Source organism: Phycodurus eques, chromosome 21 (genome assembly GCF_024500275.1).
Source record: "Phycodurus eques isolate BA_2022a chromosome 21, UOR_Pequ_1.1, whole genome shotgun sequence".
NCBI lineage: Eukaryota > Metazoa > Chordata > Actinopteri > Syngnathiformes > Syngnathidae > Phycodurus > Phycodurus eques.
The window spans coordinates 4,191,239-4,210,807 of NC_084545.1; the positions used below are offsets into that span (position 1 = coordinate 4,191,239).

General features: G+C 42.2%; 1 protein-coding gene across 9 annotated transcripts in view; it reads left to right on the forward strand.

Moving 5' to 3' along the window:
* Positions 1-14,775, forward strand: part of eya1 (EYA transcriptional coactivator and phosphatase 1) — a 51,536-nt gene extending 36,761 nt beyond the window's left edge. For all 9 annotated transcript variants that reach the window (XM_061666065.1, XM_061666070.1, XM_061666066.1 and 6 more), the window contains 6 exons: positions 8,194-8,252; positions 9,063-9,223; positions 9,325-9,439; positions 9,516-9,637; positions 10,974-11,074; positions 14,202-14,775. In XM_061666065.1, the coding sequence (XP_061522049.1) occupies positions 8,194-8,252; positions 9,063-9,223; positions 9,325-9,439; positions 9,516-9,637; positions 10,974-11,074; positions 14,202-14,282 (639 nt within the window). In that variant the 3' untranslated portion in view covers positions 14,283-14,775. The remainder of the gene's footprint in view (positions 1-8,193; positions 8,253-9,062; positions 9,224-9,324; positions 9,440-9,515; positions 9,638-10,973; positions 11,075-14,201) is intronic.
* The last annotated feature ends 4,794 nt before the right edge of the window (positions 14,776-19,569 follow it).

The following is a 19,569-nucleotide window of genomic DNA, read 5'->3' on the forward strand; positions in this document are numbered from 1 at the left end:
AAACTCAAGGACAAAACAAAACAATAAAAATCCACCATTTTGTGTTCTGAGCAACAGTTTGGGAAAGCGTGCTCTAAACTGAAGCCTGTAATGAAACCCCACAAGACTGACAGTTGTGAGTTTACTGTAGCTCCGAAACGCTGGTGCAGTGTGTGGGAAACGGGGGCCTCTATCTCAAGCTTCCCTGCCTTGTGCTCTCCTCTCTGTGGGGTACAGGGCCGGTCATCTACCCCCCTCCTCCCTCCCAGGGTGAGAAAACAACTCTGAAGGATAAAGGGGCATGGGGGCAAACCACTCAGGGAGGGGGTTGGGTGCGGAGGTCTCTGAAGGTGGGAACACTTTCAATTAGTGGCCTGATGCCCCCTTCACACTCGCACTCCAAACACACCCGGGCCACTTCCACATGCTGGAACTGTGGAAGCAACCCCGTGACTCTGAGAGCTGCCTGCTTTTTATAGCTCCCTGGGTTGAAACGTGCACTCGGCCCTGTTAATGAGAGATGCTGTGAATTGCACACTTAGCTTGTGCTACAGGCCTCCAGAGTCTCTTTGCTGCGGGCCTTAGCCTGTTGGTTTTATGTCTCGCCGTAGTCGGGTTAAATCCCACAATTCCACCTGAATGGTAGCTTTATTGTTTTTTTTTTGTGTGTTTTTTTTTTTTTTGTCCTGTGTGGGAGGTCATTTCCAGAAAAGCCAGCTGTGCTGCAGTTGATTGTTTCAATGCACAAAGTCCGTTTTAAAGGGGGGAGCTGTTTTTCACATTTTATGTTATCATTCCGTCAAAATCCAGAATCTGTGACTTGCCACCCACATCCCAGCATCCCTCCGCTGTGTATTGAGGCACCAGCAGAGGTTGAGTGGGCAGTGAAAACACAGTGGTGCCTTGAGATATAAGTGATTCGATACGAGCCGATGTTCAGACGATTTTTTTCAAAAAGCAGGAGTTTGGCAGATAGACAACAATTCTTCAAAAAAGAGGCTTGAAGCTGCCTTTTGCCCCTCCCAGTTGAGGTTAACTGTCAAATGAAAATAAAACAAAGAAAATTACACCCAGTGTATTGAAAACAACCACGTAGCTTAACCTTTCGGCCCGCTAGCTTAATGCTAACGCTAAATAGCATCAGTGTTCTGGTCCTTTAACTCTCTAAACAACAGATATAACTCAAACAGCAGCAACATGTAAACTGACATTATAACAATACTCACAGTCATATATTCTTTATCTTCTGCGAAAAACAATTAATATTAGTGCTGTACTTATGAGCTGAGAGGAGTTAAGACGTCCATCGGTCTTATAGGTGGCCAAGGCAGACACACCGGAAAATGTTTCCTGGAATGTTTTAGGGAGCGACAAACAGTTCAGCCATCATACAGACTATTTCTTAGGCTGACAAGCAAGAATATTTTGCAAACTGCATTTCCTTTTACTCCTGTGAATATTTGTAAAACCAGCATGTACTATACCTCAGTTTTTCTTTGGTACCATTGTTTGAATTAAGTAAAATTACAAAAAGTTTAAACATCATACCCGACTAATTATTATGCTGACAAGACCCACTAATATATTGATATTTGTGTTTTTGTTTGGGAACATTGTTTGACTTAAGTCATGACAAACAGTTCAACCACCATACCCGACTAGTTCTTACACTGGACAAGAAAAAACATTTTGCGAGCCACGTTTCCTCTCACGCCTGTGAATATTTGTCAAACCAGCATATCCTTGTGCTTTTGTTTGGCACCATTGTTTGAATTCCGCAACTGTTGAAGCGCGGATCGGAATGAAGTAGCTTGGAAGAACTCTCCCTTTGTTACCCACATCCTGTGTTTGACCCCCAGGTATAATCACAGCCCCTCCACCCACCTCCTCCCTCTCCTCCAGGCCTATACCTGCGGTGGGAACTGAGAGGGGGAGGAAGACACCGGGGGTCAGTGAATGACAGCCTCTATCGGTGGCGTGTCGGTGTTGAGAACCTGCGAACCGCTGATGAGCCTCTTTCACATGGCATTAGGAATCCCGCGATGACGGCCGTTGTCCACGGCATGATCAACAAAAGATATTAACTATGCAGCGAAAATTGCCACATTTATTAAAAAATGGCAGACAGGAAACCAGAGGGGTGGGGGGGAAACGGGCTCAGTGTTTTTGGCGCATTACTGATTAACCTTCGCTTTGGTCTCCGCTGAGTCGCCACTCCCGGGCTATACAGGAAGAGTCGGGCCGTCATCACTTGATTGCTTGATGACAGACGCCTGCAGAACAAAGACGCCTCTGATAGCTTCCTGCCCTGCTGAAAAGTTTTCAGCAGACGAGTGAAAAGACAGCGTGCCACAGACGGGAGGAGAGGTGGAATGATGGAGAAATGGCATCCTGTCCTCAATTACTGTGCATTTTGGGGTGTTTTTTCCCCTTGTTCCCTCTTGAAATTGCTACATTTCCTTGTCATTATTACTGAGCATATTTGGCGAAATGTATATTCAGTAGGTGTCAGACTTTTATTTTCAAAAACCCAGCCCCGGCAGCCACTTGCACTTAGTAACATGACATTGAACAGGCATGTCTGTTGTGAGTAGACCCACAAAAAAGTCTCAAGAACCACTTTCTGAAAAGACACAGGAAGTCTGTCATTTCCGTTTGAATTGGCCATTATAGGTTCATTTCGGCCAGTTACAGGTGTCTGATTGCTACAAAATTTTAGCCAAGTACCTATACTTTCATCATTGTTTTTTAATAATTCTTCTTAGGTCAAATCACCTTTCTGAGTTGTTGAGTTTTTTGCATTCCAAGAAACAAAATTTTGCAGGCATATTCATCCTGGTGAAAAATTACATTTAGATAGAAAGATGGCTTGGTCACATCTCCCGGATTTTTTGAAAAATCAGACCCTGAAGAACTTATTTACCTAGTAACGTGGAATTTGGTAGACATGTATTTCACAAGCAGACTCACAAAAAAAGTCTCAAGAACCCATATCTGACTGCTGCCATTTCTAGGTGTCAGAAAAACTACTTTCAGATTGCTAAACATTTTTAGCTATGTATATTAGACAGATTGGAGAAGCTAAACTGCGACAAGTTTGAGTTCATTTTAAGGGGTTTCACATTCTCAGGAACTCGTCAAATTTTGCAAGTATCTTTATCTTGATTAAACCCTACATTTTTTAAGGGGTGTGACCTCAAAAATTGGCTTGGTTGCGCTCAAGGAATTTTTTAAAATCCTGCCCTTGAGGCCAGCTTCCCTTAGGAATATAAAATTTGGTAGACATGTCTATCACAAGTAGAGCCACAAAAAATCTCAAGAACCCATGCCTGAAAAGGCGCAGGAAGGCCACCATTTTGGTTTGAAGCTGCCATTTCACATTTTTGTCCAATTACCGTAAAATGTCAACCATTTATACTTGACAGATGTCTGATGCTCATTTGTGAAGAGTTTGTGCCGCGAGGCTCCATCCATCACTGCTCGCAGCGTTAATATTCACTCGGGTGCTTCTGAACCGAACAGAAAAGAGTCTCTCCTGAGTACAGTAGGAACATCTGGTCTAGGTTAACGGTGATTGTAGCTTTTAGAGAGAGCGGTGTTTGCTTGTTGAGCGGGGGTGCGGGCTGGACGGAAAAGAGATGTTCAAATGCTTCTGAGAAAGTCCCTCGCAATTGTCGAGGCTTGTCAGTCTCTAACGCCCAAAGACTTATGCGCTCCTTTCATTTGTATTCCGGGAGGCATTATTCTCATGCAGTATTCCGACATTTCACCGAGGCACCGTAAATTTCCAAGCACTGCCATTTTGGCCGCTCTCCATTTTGACCATACGGCTGTACTTAACGGGCTTGAACCTGCCCATCCATCCATTCGTGGCTCTGCGGTGTTTACGAGGCCGTCAGAAGTGGCTCCTAATGAGTAAGTGTAAGGGTTACTGTACGACATTACTCATGGCCACCTCCTCCAGTCACTTCCTCCCCTCCCACCCCCGGTCCTCCCAGGGAGTCCAGTGCAGAGGTTTATGCTAGCCCCAGCAGGGAATTGTAACTGTTTTTCAGATGCCCTTCCTCTTTGTTCGGTAGAAACAGGTTGATAAATGTCTCTGTCGTGGTTCTAAGTCGGCAGTCCTACGAATCATTCCCTTTGTAAAACAATCATGATGTTTCATATGTTTTTTAGACTGAGACCTCCATGTTCCAGATCATGTCAGCTCTAACCTCAAGGAATGAACCCAACATGCTCCGATTAGGCGGTTTTACCAGATGAATGGTCTTGTGATTGGGCCTGGTTCATTAGCAGCTAATTACTGGACAATCGAAGCATTCCAGTGAAAGGGGGTGGTTCTCTAAATGGAGGATTTATGAGGTACTTGACCCGAGGAGTCGCCGTGGTTTTTCCTAAACAAGCAAATGTGCCTCTGCTGCTAAAGCAATTAAAACGAGTACGTCAGAATTTGGTCATTTTTAAGTCACGCGTTGGTATGTGAGCATCCTCCAGGATTATAGATTTTTTTTTAAACTATCAAATGTAGGCAGTGTTTTAAGGGCAATTTTCTTAAATCCACTTGACTTTGACAAAAAGGCATCTGTGAGTCCCATTAAGAAAGTAAATGTGATATTATATTGAAAAGTTTGTACCTTAAAAACATGCTGGTGTTTCAATTTCCACTACTTTTTAGGAACATTGTGAAATGTTCTAAAAGTTAGGAAAGGCTACTTTAAGCATTAATTTTGTAATTTTTGGAAGAGTAATATTTGCGTATCTGAAATATCTTATATCTAGTGAGGGCAGACCCCGTCTCATTGGCTTTCTGCTCACCATGCATACCACCACCCGCACTCTCCATTTATTAACCTATTTATTCCCAAAGTCCACACTACTCTTTTCAGTGTTCTGTACCCAAACAACTGGAACACTCTGCAACAAAAAAACAAAACTCACCACTTTATTTAAAAAAAAATTCATCATTTAAAAAATTTGGTTAGGGATACTGTACATGATCGCTGCACCTGTTTGTAGCCTGTTATAAACCTTTTACTCACCATGTGCTATGACGTAATGTACAATATTATCTTATATGTAACTATATCACAGTGTACAATTTCTTGTACTGTACATATATTTTTTTTTTGGTTTTATTTTGCTTCATTTCACTGCTGTCTGCAGTCAGGTCAGCATTGCAAATGAGAATCTCTTCTCAATTGTCTTGCATGGATAAATAAAGGATAAATAAAAAATTGAATAAATAAATAAAGGGGAACAGCTGCAAAAACAAGGAGACTGTTGAGTATAATGCTGCATAACACCAAATTGCTGCTTCCTTCCACTATTAAAGATCACCTGGTGAGTTTCTGGAAACTTGTTAAGTCAGTAGCTAAAAGTTCCATCTTGTGGACCACTACGCCTGCATGTGAGGTCACTTTGAGCTTTCTACCCTCTATCGGTGTGCGGGAGCCCCAGAGTGGGAGGGTTAAAGGGCCACAGGGTCAAAGTCTTTTCCTCTCTGGATCCCGGGGAGGAGGCTTTGGCGAGAGAATGGTTGCATTAGACAGGGCTTGGAGAAGGGGGTGGGGGGGGTCAAGATTTTAATTCTGTTAAAAGAACAGCTGGTTTGAGTTTCTCCTCACCTCACGCTCCCCTTCCCCTTTCTCCGTGCAAATCCAGGGAGATGAAAAATTTGTTCAGAGGAGAACCAGTAAAATAGAAAAGGTTTACGGTCCAAAGCCCTTACCCTTACCCTGCTCCAGCATTAGCCAGGAATGCAATAACGTCAGCGTTTGGACTCGCTTAGATTGACTTCAAACCAGGAAGTTCCATTCACTGTTTGGGTGTCCTAACAGCCGGACGGGATTTAATTAAAAAAGCTTTTTAAAAAATATGGAGGGATTTTTCGGACTTGAGAAATTCCTGGAGAAATTATTATTTTTAATAATTTTAACATTAAACAGGTGAGTCGGTCGGGGAGCCATTTTAATGGCTTTTTCGGAAAATCCCGAGCCTGTGACGTAAGCCACTATTGGTCCTTCGTTAGTCGGTCAGATTCGTTGTGTATACGCTGCTACAAATGACAACAATATACACACAAAATTAACTTCCTGCTGCTGTGCCTTAGATTGGGAAGGTGCAATATTATTCTCCAGTCTCCACAATGAGGATTTTTTAAAAATCTTAAAAGACTTTATCTGTCAAAGAGCCCACACGTGAAGAAGAAAAAGTCTGGCATTGAACAGTTTTGGTGGTACATTGTGTGTTGTGCTCTGATAATCTCAGCACAGAATACCACACACACAAAGATTCTGTTTCATCCTCGATCTGAAATCCAGTCCTCCAAGACAAAACTCTTGCGTGATCAAACAAAGTCTAACAAAAAAGTATAAGAAGAAACACTACCGGATATATCGTGCCGATCCTTCCCCGATTGTGGACCGGAGGCAGGAATATTATAAAATAGGGTTGTCGTCAATATAGACTCCATCCATCCATTTTCTGAGCCGCTTCTCCTCACTAGGGTCGCGGGCGTGCTGGAGCCTATCCCAGCTGTCATCGGGCAGGAGGCGGGGTACACCCTGAACTGGTTGCAAGCCAATCGCAGGGCACATACAAACAAACAACCATTCACACTCACATTCACACCTACGGGCACTTTAGAGTCTCCAATGAATGCACGTTTTTGGGATGTGGGAGGAAACCGGAGTGCCCGGCGAACACCCACGCAGGCACGGGGAGAACATGCAAACTCCACACAGGCGGGACCGGGGATTGAACCCGGGTCCTCAGAACTGTGAGGCTGACGCTCTAACCAATCGTCCACCGTGCCGCCAATATAGACTCGCTTTTGAAAATATTTGTTTGCATTCTTGTGAACACACTTATACAAAATACAACATTAGGTAGGACCTGCTTGTTTTTATTTATGGCCGCTTTCTTGTTCCTCAGTCAGGTTGCTTCTCGATTGGCTCCATTCAGTTTCACACAATAATTGACAGAGTCATGACTCGGGAGTAGTCGGCTTTCCCCGCATTTTTCCTTGTAAATATTGAATACGTTTAATATTTAAGATTGTCGGCCCCAGCCCGTTTTGAACCCTATTATCGGGACAAATTCACTTTTAACACACCTCAGATCACAGGATAATCTTTTAATACATACAATAGTCTTGTCATTTGTCATCCTCAGTCGGGAAGGGGAAAAATTGGGACAAAAACAGCCCGATTATCTTTATGTGTACCGGGACTAAATCTCATCTCAGATTATTATTGGTCACAAAACATACCGAGACGTAAATACTGTCCCAGAAACTCTCGTTCTCCTCCATTGTTGTTGTTTGTCAGTTGTTTTTTAAGAACCTTTACATCCTGAATTCGAGATTAAGACCTGTCACCCCTATTTTCACTTATTTTGCTAATTTCCTGGCTTCAAGATTGAGTCTATGCTCGACTTTTTACTTCACACCAGCACTCAACTCACATCTCACTATAAGTGGATAGGGGGTAGGAGGGGGCACTAACACTAGGGCTCTCCTAAAAATGGAAAACTAAGAACAGATTTTTTTTTTTTTCACCAACGCTCTCCTGCAAGTCTTTAGCTGGCTGGCTGGCCGGCCGGCTGGCTGGCCCCGGGGCCTGTGATGGTGTGTGGCGCGGCAGCAATCAGAGGTCATAATTTCATTGGCGGTTAGCATCAGGTTCAATTTTTCTAGTCGGTTACATTTAGCAGAAAGTCTGGATTGTGTTACTGCTCGCCCGGACAGAGCTGGAGAATCGCGGGACCTTTCCAAGAAGAGCCAAAGGGAAGAGTATTACCGTGCACATGTGCTCACAGATGCACTATTAGAGCCAAGGCCTAGCAACCTACTATATTTATATACAGCAATGCGCCTAAAGATGGCGGCTCAAACACTAACCCAGGTTGCTGAAAAGGCTTTTTTTTTCTTTTTCGGTTGCCTCTCTCTCTCTCTGGGGTTTGTTTAGACGGCGCTGGTGAGGGCACATGGGAAGAATTATGGCATGTGCTGATTCAGAAGGTTCTCGGACCAGGCCTTTCAACACCGGGGCGCCCGGCCAATGCCAGGCTGTGTTTTTTTATGCTGGTGAAAAATGACAGCGAAGGCGCAAGCTCGGGACTGCCAATTTTCTTCAATAATGAAGCCTTTCTGAATACTTGAAATAGATTGAGCCGGGTGGGGCGTACTGCAATGTTATGTTTCGTGTTTTGCAGGAATGTGACCAGGTACATATCGACGACGTCTCTTCGGATGACAACGGTCAGGATCTAAGGTAAATTGCTGACATGTAGTCCGAACTCGCCAAAAAAGTGGTACAGTTACGTATCTGTCGGGCGTCTTCCAATAATGAGTAGTTTTACTTTATTTTACTTGCATTGCAAGGTGATTGTCTCTTTATCCTTGTATTACACTTAGGAAGATTAAAATTACAATTTTCTTTTGGAGAGATTTGATGTTTTTTTACTTTGATTACACAGTACGTCACTTCACGCTATGCTTCTATGACAGTTTGGACTGTTCAAATTTTCAAAAGTCCAACAAAACTTGTGAAAAAGTGGTACCATTTGGAGTTCAGTCAACATTTTTGGGGAAAATGTGCGCCGAAAATCAAACTGGCCCACATTTAATTTTTAAAAGAGGATGAATCGGGTGTTCATTTGTAGATGAGATTTTTTTTTAAAGTGCATAAATGGCAATACATATAAAATATGTCAATCTTATCATTGTTTAATAATTACTAATTTAAATTAATTAATCAATTTAATAAAATGATCTTACTGAGCTATATGAAAAAAATAGGGGGGGGGGGGGGCATTCATGGGCATAGTCCCCAAAATGAGTTACTGTGCCCGCCTTGCCCTCACCCCCTTTATTGTAGACTTTTCATGCAAAACTTTTTACATCAGGTGAGTTGTTGTTTCTTTTTTGGATTGTGATCAAACCACAAGGAGTAAACATGATGATAACCACCGAGCAGTTTGAGCGTCCTAATTCCTTTTGCCATTATTTCCTATGGGAATAATTGCTCTGGAAGTCACATTAAGGTGTTAACCCACGATGTCTTTTTCAATCTCGCACGCAGCACGTACAACTTCGGCGCGGACGGCTTCCACGCGGCGGCCACCAGCGCCAACCTATGCCTTGCCACAGGTGTGCGGGGAGGCGTGGACTGGATGAGAAAGTTGGCCTTCCGCTACAGACGAGTGAAAGAAATCTACACCACTTACAAAAATAACGTCGGAGGTAATCCCCCACCCTCTCCCCTGACCCTCCCTCGCCACTTTTTTTGCATTGGGTACTTTTCGAAGCAGTCCAAGGCAAACAATGTTCCCCTACGCTTGCAGGTCTCCTGGGCCCTGCCAAGAGGGAAGCCTGGTTGCAATTGCGAGCAGAAATTGAAGCCCTGACGGACTCCTGGTTATCACTGGCACTGAAAGCACTGACGTTAATCCACTCAAGGTAAACGTCGGCTGAGAGGAGGGGCAAATGGTAGCCGGTAAATTTGGAATCTAATAAACGTATTGTTTTTTTGCAGGTCAAACTGTGTGAACATTCTGGTGACCACCACGCAGCTGATCCCCGCCCTCGCCAAGGTTCTGCTCTACGGCCTGGGCATCGTCTTTCCTATTGAAAATATTTATAGTGCAACTAAAATAGGTAAAGTTTTGCTCTTTTTGTTGTATGTTTTAGCGTGGTGTTTTGAGTTTTAAAGGGGGGGTTTTGGGAACACAAACGGTGGAGCAACACACACTGCTCATGAATAATGTTCCATTGGTGCTTTTTTTGTTGAGTTTTTAGGGCATGTAACGTTTGAAACATCACAGTAATTTTGAGGCGTCAACTTGGAGAACCCCTCAGAATTTCGCCCAGTAGAAGCTTATCGGTGGATATTTTCAATCGGAGAAGGGGTTCCCAGAATAGCAGACAAAACCAAACGCTCGAGGCAATATGTTGAGAAATAAGGAAGTTATTATACTGCATTACTCTCATTTTAAGGTGTTGTTTGACCAGATTTTTAAAATGTAATATCACACAAAAACGTTTCCCAAAAAAAAACCCTCTCTGGAAGCCATCGCCCCATTTTCTATATTCTTGTTGCGTTGTGTCCATTTCAACCACGCTGAGCATTTTCACACTGTCATTTTTGAGAAATCTTGTCAGGTTGCTCCTCACAGGCATATATTCTTTATCCTCTGCGAAAAAAACCTGCTATTACTGCAGCTTACCTAGGACTTGACTTCTCTTCCATCTCCATGTATATCCATGTCTGTATTTTACCATCCCCTGGTGGACTAGGTGCACACAACGGAAGGGGGAGCACAATGTCTATTGAATTGAAGTAAGAAAAAAAAAATGCATCAAACTTTTAGTATATTCTATTTAATCATGTCATTACTGTATGTTTTTATTAAGACCGATATTATGGAGTGCTATTTCTCATTAAAAACACTTTACATCAGTTTTTCTTTTTTGGGCAGCTGAAATAGAGATCTTAAGGCATCAATGTAATTACATACAACACCTGATTCTACTCATTTCTGTAAAACACCACTAGGTGACAGCATCCCGTGTTTCATGTTTCTTCAAAGGATTATTAGTTTGTTTTGAGTTTGAGGGGGAGTTTTAGGAAATCGTGCTACCAAGTGATGGGTCCGGGGAGATCCAGTCAACAGATAGGATTGATGTTCGTCCTATGAAGGAATAGGCCTCATCAGCTCGGGGATTATTTTCTCTGAGCGGGGCCTCTCTCTGCATATGAAACCACTTCGAGACATTTATGTCATTCCACAGCAAGAAACCTCACCGCTGAGCGTCCCACTCCTCCCAACAACCTCCATCCCCCACTCTTCCTGCGAGCCTGTTTCCAATGCAAAACAAACATCATCCACGTGCACGGATTTGAAGGGTTCTTGAGAAAAACCTTACGTTCCTGTTTAAATTTTTTGGCATCAATGCCACTCATCCTTTTCATCTTTCGATGCTTCCCCCACAGGTAAGGAGAGCTGCTTCGAGAGAGTCGTCCAGAGGTTCGGAAGAAAAGTTGTTTACATTGTAGTCGGAGACGGGGTGGAAGAGGAGCAAGGCTCGAAAAAGGTGATGCGCTAAACCGGCCGGCCCTTTTCCACTGGCAAATCCAGTTTCAAATGTACCGGTCAGATGCCGAAAACCACCACCGATTGTCATTCATTGGTCGAGCAGATTCGTCATCACGCTGTGTCATAGTTCTGGGTGCTGCATTATTACGGTATACTCCGCAGTCTCTGCTTTACTGCTGCGGTCCCGTCTCTTCTTGAATAAAATTTTTCTCCACTTTTAAGTTTTAGTTCTTGGTACATATTAGGGCTGTCACTATTGAATCTTTTTAGAATCGATTCTCCTATTGCTTATAGGTCGAATAATCGAATAATAACACCACCCACCCTGCCCTCCCACTCAACTCTTTTTTTAAAAATCTTTTTATTTGGGTTTTTTTTTTTACTACCAACATTCATTTTATTTTTATTTATGAGGGATGGACTTTGATCCTTACACTGCATATATTGGTACTAAGTATATAGTATAAATTTGGTGTACAGAATTTGAGGCAGCAAAATGCTAAATGCTAAACGGTTAGCAATCGCGATTAGCATTAGCGCGCTAGCGATTACCATTTTAGGTTAAAAGAAACTACTACTATTCACTCAACTCACTTCATCTCATCATCAATCAATCAAATCATATTATATGTACATTACACATCTAACAGTGTCTTAAAAGCGTGGTCTTAAAATCACTTACAGACGCTCCTCTGATATTTTTGGCGAAGTATATCAGTGTTTCAAGACTGCGTCCGTCTGCAATACATGTCTTTGTGAAACATTGGTTCCGGCGACGCATACATGGTTCCGGAAGGATTTTTTATTTTTTTGGTCCCGGCAGAGCTTTGAGGCAGAAACTTAACCGAGTTGTTGTTTTTTCCCCCCCAGCCCTAGTACATATAGTCACCCGGAGGGTTCCTGGACCATTCAGTGGAGTCCACAGTCTCCACTTTCCTGGGGTGATCCCTTTCTTTGGAGCCCTGAATCTGTTTTCCAATAAACATTCCATATTATATTCCATATTCTCCATTTTGCTGCAGCGGTCCCTTTTTTTGCTCCCCTTAGTCTCGTTTTCATAATTTTATGTCTCATTCCATATAGTCCACATTCTCCACTCTGCAGTCCTCCGTCTCCTCTTGGATTAAATACCGTATGTGTCCTTTACGACGTTTATCGTGGGGGTTAGTTTCCAGACCACCCCTGCATTAGGTAAAATCCACGAAGTAGCGACCACATATTTTTGTTAATTATTTATACATATATTAATCCAGACTCTTATTAATCTTCCCCACACTCCTATTAACCTCTACCATACTCTTAGAAACACTTTCTATAATCTCAAATACCTTTTAAACTCTTAAACATACGGTAATACACAGTAGTATTGTACACTATGTACATTTTATTCCTTGTAATATGTGTTTTCTGAATTTTCTTTCATATTTGTATCATTTTGTTCTAGGTTGCAAGTGAGGAAGCATTTCTAAAACCACACAAAACATTACAGCATATACACTCTAAATCCTGCAATATGGCTAATTATGCATGATAGGAATATGGAAAAAAATCAGCAGTCCACTGAATGCGCAGCGGTGCGCGGCGATATAGCGAGATAACACTGTACTTCCCTTTATTTGTCCTCCCTAAAGGGCATCTGAGTATAAGAGAGAACGTCTTTAGTGTTTAATCAGAGCTCTTTCCTCCACCATCTCAGGTTCAGAAGGTGGGGGAAGTGGGGATGGGAGGAGGTTGTTGGGGTGGAGGCGGTGGGGTTGATGCGTCATAATTATATATTCCCGCTCGGTGCCCTTAGCTGTGTGAACGCTGCGCATGTAATGCTAGACCATCCCTTTCAGCCATGTTGAAGCCCCACATAAAGGAGCCTTCAATCACGGGAGAATGTTCGCAGTATCGGCACGGGATGGAAAAAGCTCCCCGCTGTCTTTTCCCTATCGGCATTCCTTTCATGTGATGTACAGTACGTACGTAATGTGTGTGCAAGATGTGTGAATTATTATTATTATAAATATGAATACAAACTCAAAATAATAACAATTACATATCAATAATGTGCGTGAATTACATGAATGTAAATATGAATGCAAAATGAAAATTAGATGACATTTTAAGCTATAATAATAAAAATAATAATAATAGGAAACAATTTTTGTTTTTACTTTCTGCAATTATCTTGGGGTGAAAGGCTTTTATGCCAACATGGTACGGAGCGCAAAATAATCCAAGTTCATTCCGTCGAGACACTGCACTGGAGTGCAAAGGTTCAGAGACCAAAAAAAGAAAAAGAAAATGGCCTAGATAACATCTCCATCTTTTTGACTTTAAAAGCAAAGACAATTTACAAAACAAAAAGCCAAAGAGCTTTCAAGGGTCACTGCAGGCCCTCCTAAGCGGAACCTTGGAGAGGTCCTACCGCTGATAAAGTCGAAGGGGGACTTTGGGGGATAACGGAGGCGCTCGCCACTCCACCTGTGACGAGTTCCTTTCATTCTCCTGCTGCTCGGGTTTCCCTGCTGCATACTGGCCTTGGGAACGGCACAACCGACCGCAGCCTCCGGTGGGAGCATTGTTCGCGGTCTAAACGCGCCACTTTAATGACAGCGCTTGAAGACATTTCACGCACAAGGGAGAAAGTGACTGAGTCATCAATTAATTTGTTCTTAGTGGCAGAATAATTTTGTGTTGCCTGTCTGATTAGGATACCTGCTTCCGAGGGGTGCAATTAGACAAACTGCTCGCCCTGGAATTCAACAACAATGGCTGCTTTCAACCAAAATGGCTGACTTCCTGTTTAATTTCAAGCAGGGGCTCTTGAGACTTATTTGTGCGTCTTGTTACGATAGACATGTCCGGCCAATTTCAGGTCGATCGGTGAAACTGGTGTGAGGGGGCACATTTTTTTGGTAACTTTGCAGGCCCCCTTTTCATGGAATTCAGCCACAAAGCCACCAGGTTTGAACCAAAATGGCTGACTTCCTGTAAAATTTTAGGCATGGGTCCTTGAGACTTTTTCGTGCATCCTGTGACAGTAAACATGTCCAGCCAATTTCAGGTCCATCATTGAAAACAGTTTTTCGTGCATTTATGCTTCAGTTACTGACCCATGGTTTGTGATTCCCCTCCAGCACAACATGCCCTTTTGGAGAATCTCCAGCCACTCGGACCTCATGGCCCTGCACCACGCTCTTGACCTGGAGTATCTGTAGCAACGTCCACCATGCCCTGGCTTCTGCCTTTTCCGGATCAGGCTTCGCTCGGTTCCGGGCGCGGAGAAAACCCAACACAAAATGCCCGTTGTGCTACCTGTGGCGTCTCATCTTCCAAGAGAAGAGGAGAATGGTCAAATGTGCTGACGTCCGGTCACACTTTGTCTTAACACTTTTTTGTTTGTTTGTTTGTCGTCGATGTCCCGAGAGGTGAATTTTACAGCCGTGGTTACTGTGAAAATGGACTGCCTGGACTCGGTTCAGGTTCGATCCCTGTGAGGCTGCCCGGTTCCTCCGTCCCCATCAGCTCCCCACCAGCGTTTCTTATTTATGAACTCTGTAAGAAGGCAAAAACAAAACAAAGAAACAAAAAAAGACTCGTTCCTGAGGACTTTCTGGGCTTTTCTAATAATTTAAGAAAAATGACAAAAACATTTATTTACTGAGACAATCTTGTACAGAGGTGGGTTGTTGTTGTTGTTGTTGTAGTTTTTTTTTTTTTGTGCGTGTGTAAAAGTTTGTAATCACTGGACTATTCCTTCCTTATATCCATGTGCCCTCTCTCAAAGAAGAAAAAAAAAGTGGCTTTTTTTATTGAACAAAAAAGCTTGCAAAAGTGTTGATGTGTTCCAGATTTGTTAAGTAAAGGAAATATGTAGATAATTGCATTTTATTTGTGTGTGTTTTGTCAAGACCAAATATCATCCGAACAGGAACCCCAAACTGTTCAAGCACTGCCTGATGTGTACCATGCCTCGTTAAGACGAGCGCTCAGAAGACTTATGATTAAAAATTGTTGACTTGCTTAAAGCCTGAAAAAGTCACAAAAGGAGCTCTAAAAGTCTTGATGTTCGCCAGTCCACGGTTAGACAAATTGTCTATCAATGGAGAAAGTTCAGCACTGTTGCATTTTGAGCAGCTCAATATGTGTATTATCAGATTTAGAGCTGAAAAATAAAAAAGAACAGAAATTGAAGTTTATTTTGAGAGAGTTATAATAAGCAAATGGCATTGTATTCCATGTATACTGCAGTCTACATTGCACAAATGTGTGAACTTTTTTCCATGATTGTTATTTTATTTTTAATTAGAGGTGAGGTAGCACACGAACGCGGCCCTTTTCCAAAATTGTTTTCGCATGTTTGGAACAGATAAGATAAAACGGTCCGTTGTTATTTTGAATAAGCGGCCATTACGCGGCCGCCGTGTCCCGACTGACACGTGTCACAAGTTGGTTAATCCCTCCAGGAAGCAAATAGAAACTGGAGCTGGTCGGCGTCTAGACCAAACAACGGGCCCACATGCTAATCTCGTCTATTTTAATCAAATGCTTGTGAGTGGTTTTCAAGTGTCTCATTGCTATTTATAATCCAGGATTTGACATTCTGTTCATAGCCACGCAGATGGAGAAACTAAAAAAAACAAACAGACAACATTTGAATGCATCACAAAAGACATGCTAACAAACAATGGAGGAAAACAAGGGATACCTGTTTTCGCTTCTCGATAAGGAGAATTATCCAAGAGGAGAGACCGTGGAGTATTGATTTATTTAACCTTTGTTTATCCAGGTAAGGCAATTGAGAAGTGATTCTCATTTGCAATTCTGATCTGGCAGCAGACAGCAGAGTACAAAAAAAATAAAAGCTATGACAAATACATACTGTAGGTACAAATTGTACTAAGTGATCAGGGCTTGACATTACACTTGACACTTTTTTGGTCCCCAGCCATTGTGCCTACTGGTTTCCCAGAGTTACTTGAGACTCAGCATTTTATAAAGCCACAATGTTATTGTGTATGGTAATTTTTTCCCCAACTGAAATACATTTGTCAAGGGTTGGGGGGTCGGTGGGGGTGCTGAGTGAAATTTTTCCCAATTGAAATTCATTCATCAAGGGTGGGGGGGGGGCTCTGAGATTGATATAGTTACATCCCCAATTCCAATTAAGTTGGGACATTGTATTAAACAATTGTATTAAATAAAAACAGATTACAATGGTTTGCAAATCATGTTCAACCTATATTTAATTGAATAGACTACAAAGACAAGATATTTAATGTTCAAACTGATAAACGTGATTGTTTTTAGCAAATAATCATTAACTTAGAATTTTATGGCTGCAACACGTTCCAAAAAAGCTGGAACAGGTGGCAAAAAAGACAGAAAGTTGAGGAATGCTCATCAAACACCTGATTGGAACATCCCACATGTGAACAGGCTAATTGGGAACAGGTGGGGGCTATGATTGGGTATAAAAGGAGCTTCCCTGAATTGCTCAGACATTCACAAGCAAAGATGGGGCGAGGTTCACCTCTTTGTGAACAGGTGCGGGAGAAAATAGTCCAACACTTTGAGGACAATGTTCCTCAATGTACAATTGCAAGGAATTTAAGGATTTCATCATCTACGGTCCATAATATCAGTAAAAGGTTCAGAGAATCTGGAGAAATCACTGCATGGAAGTGGCAAGGCCGAAAACCGACATTGAATGCCCGTGACCTTCGATCCCTCAGGCGACACTGCATCCAAAACTGACATCAAAGTGTAAAGGATATCACCACATGGGCTCAGGAACACTTCAGAAAACCAATGTCAGTAGATACAGTTTGGCGCTACATCCGTAAGTGCAACTTGAAACTCTACTATGCAAAGCAAAAGCCATTTATCAACAACACCCTGAAACGGCGCCAGCTTCTCTGGGCCCGAGCTCATCTAAGATGGACTGATGAAAAGTGGAAAAGTGTTCTGTGGTCCGACGAGTCCACATTTCAAATTGTTTTTGGAAATTGTGGACGTCGTGTCCTCTGGGCCAAAGAGGAAAAGAACCATCCGGACTGTTATGGACTCAAAGTTCAAAAGCCAGCATCTGTGATGGTATGGGGCTGTGTTAGTGCCAATGGCATGGGTAACTTACACATCTGTGAAGGCACCATTAATGCTGAAAGGTACATATAGGTTTTGGAGAAACATGCTGCCATCCAAGCAGCGTCTTTTTCACGGACACCCCTGTTATTTCAGCAAGACAATGCCAAACCACATTCTGCACGTGTTACAACAGCGTGGCTTCGTAGTAAAAGAGTGCAGGTACTAGACTGGCCTGCCTGCAGTCCAGACCTGTCTCCCATTGAAAATGTGTGGGGCATTATGAAGCGTAAAATACGACAACAGAGACCCCGGACTGTTGAACAGCTGAAGCTTTACATCAAGCAAGAATGGGAAAGAATTCCACCTACAGAGCTTCAACAATTAGTGTCCTCAGTTCCCAAACGTTTATTGAATGTTGTTCAAAGAAAATGTAATGTAACACAGTGGTAAACATGAGCTTGTCCCAGATTTTTTGGAACATGTTGCAGCCATAAAATTCTAAGTTAATGATTATTTGCTAAAAACAGTAAAGTTTATCCATCCATCCATCCATCCATTTTCTGAGCCGCTTCTCCTCACTAGGGTCGCGGGCGTGCTGGAGGCTATCCCAGCTGTCATCGGGCAGGAGGCGGGGTACACCCGCAACTGGTTGTCAGCCAATCGCAGAATAAAGTTTATCAGTTTGAACATGAAATATCTTGTCTTTGTAGTGTATTCAATTAAATATAGGTTGAACATGATTTGCAAATCATTGTATTCTTTTTTTATTTATGTTTAACACAATATCCCAACTTCCTTGGAATTGGGTTTGTACATAGTTATGTAATACATTACATTAGATCATAGCACATGGTAAATAAAAGGTTTAAACCAGGCTAAAAACGTGTGCATGTACAGTACCCCTAAACGATAATGGTATCACTCTTATCTCAAGTCACCACTGTATCTGCAAATGTTGTTAGTTGCTTTTTCCCAAAATTTGTGGGGAAAAAAGCACTCTTTTTAAAAAAAAGAAATCTAAAACAACAAAAAGGGAGTTACGAACTTTCATCGAACAGCAATAGCTGCTCAGGTAAGTAGCGTCATCATTTCGATGGTCACGGCTCAGCTACAGCATGTAACACAAGCCTGGATGGGGACAGCCAAAACCGCATGGGAGAATTAAACATGGAATGTTTTTGAAAGCCGCACTATGTGTTCAATATGTCCATCCATTGTTTAGTTTTTTTACACGGAATGAGGAGCGTTGGCCGGGTGAGCCGAGTGTGCCTGCCAGGTCCGGACAAAGTACTCAGGCTGGACAAACCGCCGGAATGCACCAGTACAATGAAGACTAATGTGCCCCCCCCCCCTCTCCCAAGCACTCCCGAGCCCCCCCCCCCGCACTTCCGAACAGCTGAAAGATTGTCCAGAATGACTGTCACTCCGCTGCTCTCTCTCTCTCTCGAGCTAACTCCGGAGGTGGGTTATCTTTGATTGCTTTTCCTGTCGGTCATTTTGGTGCCAACACGACAAACTAATTTTGGCAAACAAGTGTCAGTGAAAAAATAGTTATGATGGACATAGCATAGCATTTGTGCAGTAAATGGATCACGATTTGGGTTTTTGTGGTGTTGAGGCAAAAGATGGACCCAAGCACAGGGAAGCAAAAAGAAAGGCAGGAGTTCAGGATTTTTACCAAAAAAAAATAAAAAATTTTAAATCACAAAGACAAAAAGGCAAACACTAAATTTACAACGTTCAAAAATTTAAGATCCAAATAACAAAGAAACACAAGGAAACCAAAAAAATTTAAATGACAGAACTAAGGAAACATGACATATGATGACAATGCACCATCAGAGAATGAAGGAAAGCAGGGAACTAAATTCTAACTAACAAGACAACGAGGCACACCTGGACAAGACACGAGTGGCTGGAGGGAGTTGATTAGTAGACAAAAGGAACAGGGCTCACGAAAACGAGTAAGACATAACATGAAAATAGGACACCGGGAAAACATGACATAACACAAAAACTAAATCTAATCAAAACAAAAACACAGATCTTGACAAAATGTTAACAAAACCTTTTTTTCTCCTTTTTTCATTTTCCTAATCTATTTTTATAAAATTTTATGCCATCCTGACAAACAAAATTCAAGGGAAATATAACCCACTTTGCAGAGGCAATAAAATCACATTGTATATAATGATGGACAGATTGATTTAATGTTAATGTTTCAAATCTAATTCGTGCAATCCCGACAAAGACATTGTGCTCAAAACAACCTTTTGAGAAAAAAAGGGGTTAAAAAAAATCCCCAAATAATCTAAGAATGTTGGATTTTTTTTGCCCCTATTTTACTGGAATGGGAAAAATCCATGAGCAAGTCAGATAAATTCTGGACAAAGTAGTAATAAAACATCGGCCATCTTA